The 17,809-nt window shown below is 38.7% G+C and overlaps 1 protein-coding gene across 4 annotated transcripts in view; it reads left to right on the plus strand.

Annotated features, from left to right (window-relative positions):
- The window catches only part of mdga2a (MAM domain containing glycosylphosphatidylinositol anchor 2a), a 183,811-nt gene extending 168,222 nt beyond the window's left edge, over window positions 1-15,589 (plus strand). For all 4 annotated transcript variants that reach the window (XM_044105960.1, XM_044105959.1, XM_044105961.1 and 1 more), the window contains 4 exons: window positions 1,789-1,950; window positions 9,807-9,937; window positions 10,207-10,303; window positions 12,317-15,589. In XM_044105960.1, coding sequence (XP_043961895.1) covers window positions 1,789-1,950; window positions 9,807-9,937; window positions 10,207-10,303; window positions 12,317-12,405 — 479 coding nt within the window. In that variant the 3' untranslated portion in view covers window positions 12,406-15,589. The remainder of the gene's footprint in view (window positions 1-1,788; window positions 1,951-9,806; window positions 9,938-10,206; window positions 10,304-12,316) is intronic.
- Window positions 15,590-17,809: the final 2,220 nt, after the last annotated feature.

Here is a 17,809-nt window from a genome sequence, read left to right on the forward strand (position 1 = left end):
AGTCAATTAATGATTGGATGTTTATGGGTCTGCTGTTACATACGTGTTTTGCCTTTCAGTCAGATTCTCATACAGAGAACTGGGAACATGTCGGTAACACAAATATGATTATTTGCTTCCGAAAACTTCTCAGCAAACATTTAAATTACAAAGACACTGAAGAAAACCTAAATACTGCTCTTTCTGCAACTGATTGAGGATGAACACGCCAGGTTTACATAAATGTCATTGTGTTGCACAAGCAGTATAATGGCAACCCATCAGATCAAACCCACTCTGCTCCGTGGTGATCACTGCTGACAGCTGTAAGCGTAGCTGCAAAACACACAACCGTGCATTCATTTAAACATTGACACAACTACGATGTCGTGGTGCAATTTGTGTAAGATAACGCAAAGCTCCTGCAGTGCACAGAAACGTGGCATGATTATTGTGTTAATGATGTGCCAACACAAACATATTGCGAGTGTTTTGACTATTTTGGTCCCTTCTGTCGGTTGTTTTTGACGAGCTGAATAAGTTTGCATCGCTCAACGTCTGATTGCACGGGAGACGTTTACAGCATCGTCACATCTCAGTCCAGCCATGTGCAATCTCGATTATTTATTTTTGAAATAATCTCTCTGTCCCCATGGCCCATGAATTAACTAACTCAATCAGGACAGAACCATTCAAACCAGATACGTTTGAATCAGTTTGAGGATTCCATATGAGGGCTCTGATGGTTGTTATCTGTGATGGAATATAAATGCCTATTATGCTGCTGTGGCTCCGGCAGCAGCTGGAGCAGTAAATAATGCATTGGCTTTAATCACCTAATGGTTTCCAAATGTCCGGCATTTCATTACCAGGCCGATTCCTCTCTGCGTATAATTATCTGATATGAGATTCAACAGAGGGAGATATTCCATTTGAGTTTGGCTGCAGGGCCGTAGAGCTGCTCACTCGCTACCTTCCTTGTGCCTGTGGCAGAGCACAGATTGGCTTCAGATTATTTCACTCAGACACAATCGGAAAAAGGAGTCTCTTTGCCCGTGTGCTGTGCACGAGTGTGAGGCCGAACGAGTGTAAGTTTAACCCACGTGTTATCAGCCTGATTGGTTCCGGGCTGCCGCGATTAGCAGAAAGAGAACTTCAAAGAAAACCACGTTATCTCGCACAAGGAAGGTTTAGTTTCCATTTATCTGTCACAGAGTTTAGATATTGTTGATATGAAAAACAATCAATAGGTTTATCGTTGGGTGCATTTACTGTTTTTGGAAGTTTTACAATCAAAACTTGGGACGTTTTATTGGTGCAAACCGTAGAAACTATAGGAATATAATTGATAAGAGTGTAATATTATAACCATTGCTTATGTTTTACACAGTGCACTTTTTATGTCACAGAGTTAAAATAAAATTAAACAGTTATTAATAGATAATACTAAGATTGAATTTGAGACAAAACATTGTGTTATTAAATTCACTATACAGAGAAAAGTGTCCTGTCTTAGTTTCAGAGCACCATGTTTGGGCTTCTCACTTTATTTATATCACAGCTAACTGTTTGTAATCAATACTATAGATGGATCACTGCTTTTGTGTTGATTTTATGTTATTTTGGTCGACTGACTGATGTTTAGTGACGATGTTAAGTTGAGGATCTCTGCTGTAAGTTGATTTATTGTTGACCTACTATGAGTTCAGTAAGATTTTTCTTCTGAGCAAGACAATTTAAAATCTTTCCTCTTTCTTTGCCTGTTTGAACTTTTTACCCATTTTAAAAATGCATCTCTGTTTCTTTAAGGTTTCTACATGTATATTGAGACATCCAGGCCACGTAAAGAAGGAGATCAGGCACGGCTTGTAAGCCCCTTTTTCAACATCGCACCCAAAAATCCTTACGGCATCAACAACCCGCCCGCCTATTGCTTTGGCTTCTTCTACCACATGTACGGGAAACACATAGGTAAGACATGCTTTTTATACTAATTCTGTGTCTTCTACAACGGAAATATTTCTATTACTTTCTGAAACAAATAGCAGTTGATCGACATTGAAGGATTATCTTAATTAAATCATAAACACACTGGAAGAAAAGAATAATTACTGTGACCCTTTGAAGGACGTGTTGTTCACGTTTCCTTTACTGATTTACTGAAGTTCATCAACAACTAACTTCATCAAGAACGACGTACGAAAGCTTATTTTATTTACCAAATCATGTAATTCCCAACTTGTCTCCTGGTCTCTGATTTGAAGGAACGAAATGTTTTGGAGAAAGCAAAGCACTCTTGCTGCAGAGAACAGAATTTGTCTTGTAGCAAACAGGGTTTTTTATCGATGGTGGTTGCAGGTTGGAGATTTGTGCTTTGATGCTTAAATTTAGCAAGAGCATCTGACAGATGTCTGAAGCAAAAGGTATCTCACTTTTGCAACAAACCTCCTCAAAGGTGCGTACAAAGATCCTGGGCATTAGCTCTTAACATTCATCTCTGAATATAGATAACAACCTTGCATGGCCCATTTGAAGATAGTGGAGCGACTGAAGGAGCACTTTGCTACTCGTGAGAGACTCTCTTCACCGGGGACCCAATCAGTCGACCGCAAGCACTCCTTGCTCTCTGAGTACATGCTGTTTGTAGTGTTTGTGCATTTAGGGGATGTGGATAAGATGACTTCTGCCACACCAAGGCAGACTCAGTTGAAGGCTATTTGTGGTGAAATCGCTACCTCGGGTTTACCTCCTATCGTCAGGGGCCATGCAGAGGCGGGTGGAGTACCCGAAGGTTGTACTTAAGTAAGAGTGGCAGTACTTCAACGTATTTTTACTCAAGGAAAAAGAAATTACTCCAGTAAGAGTAAAGAAAGTATTTGGTAAAAAGACTACAATCGAGTTCTGGGTAAAGTTACATCTTCAGACAGACCGAATTATAAATTTATGTGGAAATTTTGATATTTTAAAGATCAAAATGAAAGTAATTCAGTGAAGTTTCTCACTGAGTATCGTCCAGAAATTTTACTCAAGTAATACTAGCTATACGCTGTACTTTTTACTTAAAAACAGTGAAAAGCAGTGCAGTTTTAACGAAAGATTAATTTGTATACCTCTGTTTAGTGAGTAAATACGGAAGTTAAAGTACGATGGTGTGATCGACAGTGCCAAAGGCTGCTGAAAGGTTCAAATAGTAGATTGCCCAGTGTCTGTTAGATACATTTCACAGTTAGATATATTTAACAACAGCCACATTTGCTTTTATCAAAATAATTTTGTTGTTCCAAAGAAACAGACATCAGTTCGTCAGCCCCCAATTTTTCTAAGATATCTGAGTTAAAGGGTAATTAAGAAATGTCACTGTAGTTGTTGGCCAAATAACAATCTGGTTTTCAAGCGTAACCTAGGTTTGAAGGAGTCCAGCCTGTTTAAAAGAAGTGAGAATAGCGATGATTATGAGATAAAGATATACAATATCCATAATATTGGGTCCAATTACAATAAAAACATTGGCAGGTTGGGAGAATATTGACAGGGCTTCCAGACTAGCATCCTGAAAACATATAAGTGTATCCTTTTGATGACCAGGATTGAGAAAAAGATAAGTGGAAGAAGAGAGAAGGGGTGAAGGTGGAAGATTATCCCTGACATTCCTAAATGTACTTTCAAAGAATGTAAAAAAAAAAATGTTGGTATTGACGGACTTTCAAAAAATACAGGAAGCTATGGAAGAAACAATCTCTTGGATAAAACTACAAATGATCCCAGACTCTTTTAGCAGATATCCAAGATGAATCTAAATTTAACCCCTGACCCAAGAACAGCGTTTCCCCTTGTGGGGACCAGAATTTGGTCCCCACAAGGAGCAGTGGGTCCCCATAAAGTACTATGTGTCAGGAAAATGGTCCCCACAAAGTATTATAAACCAGTGCACACACACACACACACACACATACACACACAGATCAAAGTGACATTGAAGAATCTGGCATTTCTACCAGCTGACTGGTCAGTGGGAACAGTGGATCAGGACTTTGGTTGATTGAGAACAGTATGATCAGAGCTGAACAATTGGAGATTTGGCATAGTTCAAATTATGCCAAATAATTCTTTGGCATAATTCTTTCGCTCAGTCCCTGAATGTGGGGCCAAGTTGGCAGAGCAGGACGGGGACAGAGAACATGTCAGGGCAGGGGGTCTGGCTGAATGTGACTTTTAACAAATTGCACCAGGTGGAGGAAGGTCCAGAAAGAGAAGAGCCCACATGGGCTCTTTGTTAAGGTCTACAGGCGTTAACTGGGTGACGCTCAAATGAGGTTGTATGGCTGGAACAAATTTTGAGTCGTTAGCCAGCTCCTCTGCAATTTAAACCCAGAAAAACATTTGTAGTATTAGAGAATTCTACGCACACGACGGTTTCTTCTTTTAAATTAAGGTGCATTTAAAACTATCTAACAGTTTTTTATATCAAAAATCAATTTGTGTGGCTTAAAAGTATTAAGAAGAGGACAAAGTTTGAAGGCTACAGAAGTCTCAAAGCAGAGCTGTTTGTAGTCAAGTCATGAAAAATATAAACATGAAAAGAACCAAAAGTCCAAAAGGATTCAAGGTTTCAAGGGCTTAAGCACATAATATAATTACAATATAAAATGAATCATAGAGCAGAGTTAAGAGGTCAACTTCCTCTGTTACCAGTGGCAATTTATTGATTCGCTTTGACTAAATTCAAACTGTTACATCCTGTGATTTATGTAAGTCCTATTGAGATTACATTTTGCACAGTGTTGTACATAATGAGAAAACATTTTTGATATATTGCATTAGTTCTGCCACCATAGCAACGTTTTACTGCAGGCATGTGGCCAAAATAATGTAGTAATTTAGGTAGCAAATGGATAGGAATAAGTCTCACCAAAACTTTCACACAATGCCAGGATAACCTCAGTATGTATTAAAATTATCTCTAAAAATGTGTGTTTTACTTTTCAGATATCAGATTTTGAGTAGTTTGAGACTGATAAAAATAAATTATCTTTGTCAGGGACCATACATTGCTCATTTAAAAAGAAGAGGAATATGAAAATGACATGTTGTCAGTGTGATGTTCTTTTTATAAATTGTATTGCTGCGGTAGGTTTGTCTGATATCTTACTAAATTCACACCTTCCATAAGGTGTGAATTTATCAGTCATCAGTCAGAGGATGTTTTCCCAGAAGTCTTGTGGATCATTCAGATATTTTGGGGGAAATGTCAAATGTTCCTTTGTTCTTGCTGATGAAAAAAGGTGTAGTTCACATCTTAGCCGGCATTTTTGCTTGGTTTCTTTACTGTTGGATGATAATCACTGAGTTCAACTGAGGCAGCGCTGAGGTACAAATGATTTGGGTCGGGTTGATTTGTCGCCTCCTGGATGAGTCAGTGATGAGCTTCCGGGGTAAATATGGTTATGGCTACTCACTCCTAGTTCATTCACCACAACTTTTTCATTTTCTTTCCATTTCTGGACAATTACTCTCACTGCATTTTATTGAGTTTGAAATATCTCTTTAAGCTTTTCCAGAATTATAGATGCTATTGATTTAGTTTCCTCTCTGTTCTTGAATGTCTTTACATTATTAACGTTAGCATTAGGACATAACGTCTTTCTCTTCTAGATCTTTTAGCCAATTCACATCATCACACTGGTTCTGTTGATAAGATTTTGTAATTAATTCTGCTCTGGGATTAATGAAGCCCAGGTGTGAATTGTGAAACTAAACGCAGCTTTAATTTACGATTTACACACCAGTGGATAGTTTTATTTTGAAAACAGCTTTTTTTTCTCTCTTTTTTTTTTTTTTGCTAACAAAATGTGATAGAACTTTGTAAGGAGGAAAATGTACATATACTGAAGTAATTTCATACTCTACCTGGAAGTGTTTTTTTTAAGTCTGAATGATATTAAAAAGAAAAAAAAAACAGAAACATGGATGTGTTTTATTTTATTTTTATTTATTTTATTCAGCCACATTTCTGGGTTTCCCCTCTGGAAATGCAGAGTGGAAGTGTCCTGGCAGGGGGGCCCGAGCAAACATCTGGAGAGGTGGAAGTGAGGGCAGTCGGGAGAATATAAGGATAGAGGTGTTGGCGGGGCGGCTCAGCGGGGGAGACGAGAGCTCCTCCGGCTCCCTGCCGAGGTTGAGTAGGCCGTGACATTTCCAATTTGCTCAAATTGATCGCCAGCCAACCTTCTCTTCCCTGCCCTCCCTGTCTGCGGTGAAATCCATGCCCAGACTATGGTGTGGTATGATGAATGGGCTAAATGTCAAGGACTTCAAACCCGGCTCATACCGTCCATAGCTACACTTTGTTTAGTATACCGTCTCTACAGCCAACAGAGTAATTCACTCGAGACTTTGGCTGCTCAGTGTTCTGTAGTAGCTGAAAAAAGTATTAATACACCTCGAATGTTTAGATCTTTTAAATTACAACCCAAAGTTTAGAATTGTTTTATTAGGCTACAGGGCAGCAGGTTGCCTTTAGAGGTCTACTACTTTATAAATTTGCCCTTTTGCAAGAACAATGGAGCTGATTAGAGATTATTTGAGGATGGATAGAACTAACTACAAAGCAATATAGGAAGAAAATATGTCGGATACTGCAAACAATTTGAACCTAAAGTGGAAACAGGAGTATTGACCCTAAACGTTTAGTCAGTATTGCCCCTAAATGTTGAATATTTCAGAATAAAGCACACTATCTTTAAAATGGCCCAGTCAAAGTTCAGAAAATCTGGTGGAAAGGCTGTCATAATACGAGACAATTTGATCTTCACAGACTCCCTCCATTCAATTGACACAAGAATTTGATTTCGTAAAATATTTTGAAAACCATTTTCTACATTGGAGTACTTTGGTTTGTCACAAAAAATACATTTAAGTTTGTGGTTGTAATATTTATAATATTTGTGAAAATGTTAAAAAGTTCAACCAGAAAACGTTTTGTGAAACTCCGTGTAAGGTTTTTTAAACGTTGCATCACAAAAAAAGTTCCTATCTATGCTTTTTTTTTATCATTCCTGCTGTTTTTCTGCATTTTGGGTTGTTCTGTTTAAGGAAGTCAAAGACAGGATTCAGTGCAGCCGTGCTGAAAACCATAATCAGTCAATATAGCGAGCTGCCTACACGTCGAGGAGAACTGTGGCACAGCGTCAAAGAAACTCCTCCGTAGTTTGCTTGCGGAGGTATACCTGAGACAAGGTCACACTCAATTACTGAGCCACACATCAAAGTTTGACTTTGGAGCATCAGATTCTGCTTATAGGATTAAGTATCCAGCAAAGCACAGTTGGTGCATCTGTTAAAGCCTGACCTTTTTAGTAGCAATAACTTTCTTTTTTTTTTATTAGCAAGTATGGTGGTACTGCTTCTCAATGCACCTCTCTCTTGTCTTCAGTGTATAATTAAACATTTCCAGGAGCTATCGCTCACTATTCACCAGACTCACATCTTTTAGGTCTCGCATCTCTTTAAAGTTCACACGGCTGCCAAAGGTACTCTTTAAAAGAAGAAGAAAACAGGTACAACAAAGAGTATACAGCGCACGCCTTTGTTCGGGATGTGATGACACTGACATAACCACCTACATCATGATGGGTTCAAAGAAAAAGTGAGCCCGCTTGCTCAGCAGGAAAACCTCCTACATCCTAAACACTCCAACAGGAGATGAAACCGCGGGTCATGTTTTGTACGGGAGCTCATCTCTCACAGGAGATTGTGCTGTCGTTGGGGAAAGTGTGTGCTGTGCTGATGAGACACTATGAAGAGAGACATACAGTGTAGCTTCCCCTCAATTTCTCACATAGAAATGTTGGGGGGGTTTTTTTAGCAGTAATGAGACACCTTGCTGAGGAAAAGATGTATTAAACCCAAGGCTGCTGCAGCTTTGGCTCACCACTTCTGCTGGTGCTTGGATGCTTCTTTCCAAGCCAGAAATACACCACACTTTAGACTCGCTGGACCCTGAAGGAGTGGTCCTGTTGGGCTTCACAGTTGGTTTTAAAGCTAACCTCATTTGAACCTTTGGAAGCTTCTCCTGCTGGTCCAACTACAAAAGGAGAGTGCTTGCTTTCGCACGTGCAGCTTGGAAAATAGAATGAATTATATAAATAAATTGCACAATTGGTGTGTTTCGGAGGAAGGGTAAAGTGGTTGCACTCGGTGTCATCATCTTCCAGTTTCATATCAAAGCCTGAGGCCAGACAGGAGGTCTCTGTGAAGGCAGGCTTCAGCTCAGCCCGGCCATGTAGGGTTTTCTGTATCAGCAGGAGCCAGTGTTTCTGTATAATGGTACAGGTTTGGCTGAGGAAACTCACCCGAACTGAGTGAAAAGAGTTTGAGTCAAATGAAACCAACCATATTTTCATCCCGTGGGAATAAACCTGCTTTAGCCAGACATATTCTCAACACACATCACCCACAAATGTCAGTATGACTGGATTATCATTAGCTACAGAATAATGATTCGCTTGCAACACCTAATAAATGCATCAACTCATATGACCCAAGTTTAACCTTTGTCACTGCTTGGCTTTGCTTTATGTGCAAGCGAATATAAATATTTCAAGAGATGGGAAGCAGAAGATATTATAACTCTTAAATTCACATTTAAATCACTGCGACCTGAATACACAATTAAGTCTTTGTGTGTGGGAGCGAGATTTTTTAATTAGTTTATTTTGTAGGGACAGACATATAGCGACATAGACAAACTGAAAAAAAAACAGCAGTCCCATGTTTACGTCATAGTGCAATAGCAAAAGCTAATTCGCCTCACTTGTCCCTACATTAAGGAGCTTTCTCATCTCTCTGTTTAGATCCTTTTTCATTTGTCACTTAGAAAAAGAACAATCTTCTCGTTTTCATGGCTGCTTTAACCCGGGCTTCAATTCTGACCCAAAAGTTCATTTCCACCATCCTCCAGTGTTAAAGTGCAAAGATATTCACACACCATGATGCGGTCACTACCATGCTTCACTGTAGGGTTAATTTTAACCCATGAATAAACTAACTGCTTATAATCCCAGTCTCATATCTGCCAATTTGAAACCTAAATCCTTGATTTGTTGTTATCTTTTCTTAAAAAGATAACAAAATGTCTACTGTTCTAGTAGATTCTCTTAATAAAATCGATAAAACTGTTGGTGAAATGTCTTGCTTGATTTGACTTAAAAATCAGCTTTCAGTTCACAGCTGGTGCCTCATTTAGTTTTCCATTTTATTTATCATTGAAGCGACTCTGCATGTGGTCGCACTCGGTCTTGGGAACAACTTCGTCTTGATAAAGTTCTCGTGTCTCAAGCCGTGGCTTTGCTTGTTACACGGGGATGATTTGTGGAACATTTTTGAACAAACCAGTATTTCTCTAAAGTGTGTTGCTGTTGTGGGGGCTGGTGGACAAAACAGAACAAAACCATTCATACCTTATTAGAGTTTGGAAAAGGAAGACCTTGGACTAAAATGCACATTCGAGAAACAACAGACTACTTGCATCCCTTGGGTAGTTTATTTCATTGTTTGCTTGGTTTCTAACTAACAAATAAAAACGCATAAAAATCCACCAGTCTGGGCTTTTTTATTATTATTTTATTATTATTTACCCATTTTAATGAAATGATGACGGACTAAAAATCCACACAGTTAGTTCACACAGCTGAAACCTTATAGGCGGTAAGGATTGTTTGGTGCTTTAGTAAAAACGATCCACTGAAAGCAAGTGTTATTTCACTGATTCATAGCCTAAGAAAGCTTGTCACTCTCTCTCTCTCTCTCTCTCTCTCTGCTTCACACAGGAAAACTTAATGCCTTTCTAAAGCAAAAGGGCCAAATGACCTTAGAGGCTCCTGTGTGGTCACTAAGTGGTAACCAAGGTGACCGGTGGAAGCAGGCCAAAGTAAGCATCCGTCCCACATCGTCCTTCCAGGTGAGACAAAAACGTAATCAATCCTCTGAGCACCGACTCTGCCCTTTATCCGAGTCTCTTCCTGTGTCTGTAAATTGTTTGTTTTCTGCAGATGCGGACGGAACTAGAAAAGAAGTATTATTTATTTTGCGTACCGTGGTATACTTTGAAGTGATTTCAGACAGATTCATCTGTTACCTGCTCATACATTTAATTTGATACTATTTACGCTGTTTCACCAACATCTGGCACCTTTTGCAATAATAAAAGTTGTTTTTCACTCTCTGTAGGTTGTTCTCGAAGGCGTCCGGGGCCCAGGAATCGAGGGGGACATCGCCATCGACGATATCACGCTCGAAGAAGGGGAGTGTCGAGATCCACCGCCCAGTGAGTAGCGCCCGCCTGCTCCTTTCTTTCTTCCTGTCTGAGCTCCACATCCTCTGTTTGCATCGCCAGACATACTTGAGATTTACAGAATCTAATCTCAGACAGTTGGCAGCGCCGACCCGGCCTCACATGGAGGAAACATGGTTGCCACAGCAACGAGGTTGTAATCACATGAACGATAGCCATGCTGCTGGCCGAGTGGGGCACAGTAATTGCGCCTCAGGAACAAACAAGACAAAAACAGAAAATGGGCAGCAGAAAATGGCCGGCAGTTGACAAGGTCATATTGTCAGCCAGGGAAACGCTGCTGCTTTGATTTAATTCCTGTTATTCATGGCCGGAAAGAGAGTTGAGCTTAAATATTTCACAAACAAAGCAGGCCTTATCTATTATATCTATTTACTTAAGTGGCAGAAAAATAATCAAAAACACAAATCAAGCAGAAGCAAATCTGGACTGCCAGATGTATTGCTTTTGTTACTGCATTGTTTTTATTTTACATCCTTATTTATTTGGATCCGTTGTGCTTAGTAGTGACAACATTAATTCATAGAAAGTGAAAAGACTGGTCACCCAGATTGAGGGTAGAGGATTATGAATTATGGAATTCAATCTCAGATGATGAATCTTACATGACTTTAGGAGATGTAAGAGAGAAATATTGAGCAGCTTCTCAGAAGGAACTAAAAGGAGGTGATTTCTCACTCATGTTAACCTGGTAGTAAGCGTCAGAAAAGCTGATAAAGACTCAAGTTTTAGTGTTAAAGAATAGTTTGAGGTTTGGGGGTATCAAGTATTTGTTTCAGAGGGAAAGTTTACTATTATTTCCATACAGATGGTATTTTGACGAGTTCCTTGCTAGCTAGTGTACTTATTTTTCTTTAGAACAAATATGGTTAAATTTAACCCAAGTAAAAACTTGGGTTAGTATATATGCTTTTTAGGTAAAGCATTAGATTTACATTGAGCTATTCATATATCTGATACAGTGACGTGCGGTGAGGTTCATAGTTGATGAGGCACTGACTTAATCATAATCAGATTTACAAATACAGACCCCCTTCATGTCGTTGTTTGCATAAGGAAATTTCGTGCATGCGGACAACGCTGGAGGGCAAAAACACATATTCTTTAATATGTCATGAAACGTAGAAAAATTCCGTTAACTCAATCAAACTTGGACATGCAGATGTTATTAATTTCGTGCTGTGCTCCACGCAGCAAAGGGAGAAACCGTTGAAGTACAACTCAAAACCACGTCTTTCTCGCTCTCTGCATCAGCGCAGCTACGCGCAGACTCGTTGCCATGGCAACTGACAACAACGCCACAAAAAAAAAAAATCACTGAAATATTTCGCGCACAAAGAGCAGAACATTCAGTCTGTTGCAGTTGTGTGGTTTTAGGCTTAATGTTTATTTTGTGATTATTAAGAGGAGAAAACTATAAATATATCGCTGCACTTTGCTGCATGGCTAGCTCCATGGCTAGCTCGTTGTTACAAAGCTTGTTACTAGCTACAGCTAGCAACAAATGCTACTAGCATTGGATGTTTAGGAGTTTTCAGGGTTGCCCCTCATGCTAGCAGCTGAAAGATATTGGAAGTTACTCACTAGTAGCATTAGACAATCAAAAAAATGTTATATATTTTTACTTAGTTTTCTGTGGAAACTGCTTTTTAAAACTAAATAAATTAGAGGAGGACATTAACACCAAAATGCCACTATGTACAAGCTAGCTTCGCAGCACAGCTAGTTGCTACAGAAGGTTAGCAAACAATCAGTTTAGCGCCGCGACCCATTTACCTTTGGAGTTAGCAGCCAGTCAGGAAGTCTCCTTTCATCTCCAACTCAGAAAAGGCGTGGATAAGACTATGTGATTTATCTGGATTTTAGGCTACAATATGTTTGTTACTGCTACAGCCATGTTGCATTATATTCCTTAAAATGTATCTTTTAGTCGTTTTCCGTAGTGTGCATAAAGCTGACAGTTCCTTTTTTGTTCCCCTTGTTTAGATATCAGTGCCAATGCTCTGTCCACATCCTCCCATATATGGTTGCTTTGCACCACCTTGGTGCTGACCCTCCTGGAAGGTCAAAGGTGACCCCTTTTCTTCGTCATCTCGGAGGAGAGAGTTCAGACCCACCGTCTGTGAGCTATACCCTCAGCATCCAATCACCAAAGATTCATGCATACTGAAAGCATCAGGGTCCCCAGAAGGACCACAGACCACGGGGGGAAGGCGGGGTGGAGTTTGTGAAAGCATGACGAGACAAAAAGTAATAAAGAACACATGCTACTTTTCCATTTGAAGAGACCTCTTGTATGTAAAACACTCCTCGGTGCAGGACTTGGGATGATTTTTACGAGCACAAGAAAGAGGAGTTTACATGGGTTGAGGGAAATCAGTTTGCGAAGCACAAGAATCCTTTTTTGCAAGGAAATGGAAAAAAATCTTTGGATGGCAGCGGAACGGACATAAAGCTGACTTTTTGAATTTTGAATACCTTTTCCCTCCTTTCAAGTAGGTGGATTCAGACCATTCCTTGTGTATCTTTATCTTCATTTTCTTGCAGTAGATGCCAGTCGCCACCATTTTTATTTTCTCTCTAGCCCAGCCTCATACTACACTTTGGCATTTCTTCATCTGCTCGGTGCTCTTCTGTAGAAAAACCTGGAATCTGACAACATTTAGTTATGTCTGCTTATTCCCCTGTAGCTGCCTACATATCTGATAACACTGTGCTCACGAGTCCAAGTGGCCAATGGACAGTGTGGTGGCAGGGGAAAAAAATAGATAAATAAATTTTTTTTAAAAAGGCAGAACGATCAGCAGAGTTGTACACAGCTAGTTCAAATTTAGAGGGGGGGAAAAAAAATAATAAGAAGAAGCAAGATGTGTTCAAAAAGAGTTTGAAAGAGAAGAAACAGGCAGGGAGGAGAGAGGGATCTGTTTAGTGGCCTGCCTGTGGAAAAGAAGCCACTTTACTTTCTGCCATGAAACAAAAGTGCCTTCAGATTACAAACCGAATCGTGAGCCTGAGTGTTGATCAACATTGAACAAGTCTCTGTTCATGTTTCTTTTGATGGGCTATTTTCTATCCTTTCTTTCGCCCCACAAGTGCTGAAGGGAAGGCAACGCGTGCTCAGAGGGAGCACAGGGTTGGAGAAGCTCAGTGATTATGTTCCCCATGGGACAGTCGGTTGCCTGTGACTCCATGTGTGTGTGTGGGTGTGTGTGTGTGTGTGACATGCCTGAGGCGTTGCATTTTTCTTTTTTTCTTCTTCTTTTTTGACGTGAGGGGCAGCCAACCGGCTACCGCGCGTTCAGAAGCAATGTGGATGAAAAACGGAAAAAGCGAGGCTGTGGATTTGTTTTAGTTTTTTTTTCTTCTTCTTCTGGAAGCCGGTTGAAGATCAAGCAAGTGGATAAAGACATCTCAAGGAATGAATACCCCACTCTCTTCTCATAATCCTCCTTCCCTGTGGGCGAGTATTTTTTAAACAATCGAGAGAGAGAGAGGAGAAACTGCTGAGTAAAACACGGAGTTGTACAGGGAGGGAAGCGAAAACTTTGGGACCGCAGGCTCCTCGCCACGGTGACGCCGCTCACCCGTCTCCACCCCCATTTATATGGAACAATATCGAAATCAAAAAAAAGGGATAGTGACCATAATAATAGTCGAGATATTTTATTACTCTAGCGAGAATGTTTCTCTGCTTTTACACAAACTGTGAAGATTGACTGTGGAAGATCTACCTGAGACCATAACCTTAACCAGCGGGGTTTTTAAAAAATGTATTATATAAAAAAAAAAAAAGAAATCAACAATATCAAGAGTTCCTTTCATTGCTGGTTTTGAGGACTTGTGTCTTGGTTCTTTCTTTCTTTCCTTCTTTTGCTTTCTTTTCTTTTTGTTTTTTTCTGAAGATGACTTAAACTTCCTTTCCTCTTCTCGTCGTCTCCCTTTTGCGTTGTTGAAATATCAAAGCCGACGGAAGCATAAGGAGTAAACCAATTTGGTACATGTATAACTTGTAAATGTTCAAGAAGTTCTATTCAAAGGTTTATGATAAATGTTTTATGTTGGAGTACAGGAAGCACAACCTACAGTTTAAGGTCTCGACAATATAATATTCCTTTATATTTCTCCACACATGCGGGGCCTACTCTCACGGATTCAGGCTTTTCGTCACTCAAGTCCGCGTTCGACAGGAAGTTTTGTCCATTTTCTACTTATATTGTCCATATTTATAATGCCGCCACTGCAGCCGAGAGCATAAATGAGATCTCCATCGAATGCAGACGTGGTTCAACATATGTAGCCTCTTCAGTAAAAGCCTGGATTAGTCTGAGTAGGGTGTGTCTGTGTGTGAGCATAAAGCTGTGTACAATAGTTGTTATAAGAAACTGAAACATGTAAAGAAGATAAATATGCTAGAAGCAAAACAGAGCAGGATGACGAGCATTTCAGGGCATCCATACAGTAATGTTTTGGTCTGTATGATATCAGAGAAATATGTTTATCAAAGATTTTATCCATAGATTCATGTTTTGTTTTGTTTGTTTTTATTTTATTATTATTATTATTATTATTATTATTATTATTATTATTATTTTCGTCATTTTCAATTTCAGATCACACTGAATGTATATGAAGTTCTTGGGCGTTTTTTAACCTTACACTCTGACTAGATGTAATGTTTTACTAAATCACATGTTTGTTTTTTGTTGTTTTGTTTTTTGTTTTTTTTTTTGTCCAGGTGCTTTTGATGATGCAGACTTTCTAGTTTATTTGACGCAGCATCATAAAGCATAAAAGATTTGTCTGATGACGACTTTGAAGCAGTTTTTTCCAAAACTTCGAGCTCAGTTAAAACAACCGTATCACTTAATGGTATGGCAGAGAACAAAAAGTGCCAAAGTATCCGTGCAAAGTCATTGTTATTGGTATCAATATGAGTTTATTAAAAATATTTGCTTTCATACCCCTAAGCAGTCAACCAGAATGGCACATAATAGCCACAACAGACGCTTTTAAAACACAAACGCTTCAACGTTTGATTGAAGGATTCCTTTAGGTAATGAATGATTGCAACATTCTGGGAAACTGTTTTCTACTGGTACCAGTGTCATGCTACTAGCATAGCCTACGACTGAAAACAAGCGAGAAAAAGCAGTTTGTCCAACAACCACAAAATCTTTTAACCATCTCCTCCAAAACATTAAATAATGCATTATATCTTGTCTGTTTATTCCTTAATAAAATAAAGTGTTTAAATTCTGAGTTGCCATTTTTTTTTCCTGGGGGAAAGGAAGTTAGAGGGCCTGGACAAAGTATAAATTTCTGTTTGTCTAGACTTCAGATATTTGGATTTAATCTGGCAGTCAGTTCAGTTTTCCACTAGGTCCAAATTTTATCGCACTAAGAAATAATATGTTAGCTTGGGAGCTCTTTGACAGACCTCATCCGATTTTCATTTAATTTGACTAACTGGAAATTTACATTTGACCTGAGTCACTTCACTAGAAGAAAGATTTTTTTACGCTGCAGCATCAACCCCATCCCTCATTTATAATTTTGTGCATTTCGCTAATTTAAAGCCATTCTTTTGCCTTTGTACATGAGCATTGTGATTGTAAAAAGTGGGTTACATTCTGAGCCCTGATCTCCTCTTTGAGTAAAAATACCTCCGACTAAGTACCATTGTTTGAAATAATAGGCTTTGAATATATAAACAATGTGGGTCACTTGTGCTTCTTCCAGGTTTTAATGAGTTATCTTAATGAAAAAGAGATGAGCGAACCTGTCGAAAGTGAAAAGGCTTCAGAAATAAAAAGCAGGTCGTTAGTTTTTGTTTAAAATTAAAACTGGATGTTAATATTAAGTGGCAAATGTATTTGGTTTGTGGTGTTGTTTTTCCACCATCACGTCTGTGACGCGTGTGGGTTTTTTTATTTCTCTTTGAATAATAAAAATAAAGCATTTCTTCCTTTTCTTCGGCGTACAGCTCCACGCTCATATTAAACGGATCAGCAAGAATTGAAATGCAGCATGCAGACTTTAGCAGCTAAAGTATGATGCAATAAATGTGCTTTCCACACTGTACACAAAACAGCATCAGTGTTTACTTGTCTGATAATAGGCTAACGTTCATCTAATCAGATTTTGTTCCTATCAAAGTGGCTTCATTTTTTTCAGGCGTTATCTTCCCTAATAAACACCAACAGTTTTTCTTAAATCTGCAGTTAAATTGGTTAACTGTTTTATGAGAGTTTTTTCTTCTAAATTATTCAAATGCAATTGGATAGATAAAGGTCTGACTATTTATCCTCTTAGCAGATTTAGATTTCACAAAGTTGTTTGGTTGCATAACGAAGGCAAATCTCAAAACATAGAAAATGTATAAATTTAAATGTATATTTATTTTTTTTAAAATAACACATTTTTGAAGCAATATTTCAGCTTATTGATTTTAGGCTGCAGTTATCACTGAATTCCTTTGAATCTACTTTTTTGGTGTAACTCAGTTAAAATGTCAGCAGGTTTCCTCAGTTCAGTATCTTGATTTTTCTTCCTGTAACTAATCATTTTTGCTATATTGAACCTTCAGACTAACACACATCACAAATTGGTTGGAATATATGGAGAATTTAAGCAATAGAAAGAAACATGATAGTCCTCCAGTCTGCAGAAGGGACAAATAATGAAACAAACATTGTTTGGGTCAGAAAGCAAACCTCTGCATCATGCTGGTCACACATTAGATATTAGCTTGCAGTAGAAAACAAGTGATTCAAGTCAACTTTTACTGCAGTCCAAAGGCAATAACATTTGCCTGCTGGAGGACAGCAAGCATGCTGCAGTAAATTGTTTTTTCTGCTTTAATGCAGTTTTATCATCTTTACTGATAGAGCAATTTTTTCATTCTGGGGAAGAGAGATAAAGTAACCTATTGTCAGATAGGCTTTGGTCCAGGATTATCAAAAAAAAAAAACTGCATAAAGTCTCATTGCAGGTGCGTCTTAAATTTATTTATTTTCTCCAAATATCTGTTACTTATTCCGACATTAGTAGAACACATTGATCGAAAATGTAACTGTGCATGAATGTATCCAGTTCTTACTTTAATGCCATTAAATTAGAGGTACCGTAGCGTTACAGGGATGAGGTCTGTCAGGAGCTTTTTTTTTTTTTTTTTTTTTTTTTGCAGGCAGCAGATGGAAAATAATTACTGCAACATGAAATATGTTCTAACAATTTCCCAGTTCTTTAGTAAATGTGATTAAATTTATCCATGTGTGTAGAGCCATGACAAGCCGCTGTGGGACAAAATGTAATTCATAGGAGGATTTTTGCCTTAATTCCTAAAAGTGCATACCTTGTAATAACATAAAGTGCACATTGAAACAAACTTAGTTTAGAGAGCGATGTTTTGCTCAGGAAAAACATGTCCCTTTGTGGCTTCTTTTGGGTATTTTTTGCAAGATCCCCCAGTCGTCAGGG

This window comes from Gambusia affinis, linkage group LG22 (genome assembly GCF_019740435.1).
Source record: "Gambusia affinis linkage group LG22, SWU_Gaff_1.0, whole genome shotgun sequence".
Lineage (NCBI taxonomy): Eukaryota > Metazoa > Chordata > Actinopteri > Cyprinodontiformes > Poeciliidae > Gambusia > Gambusia affinis.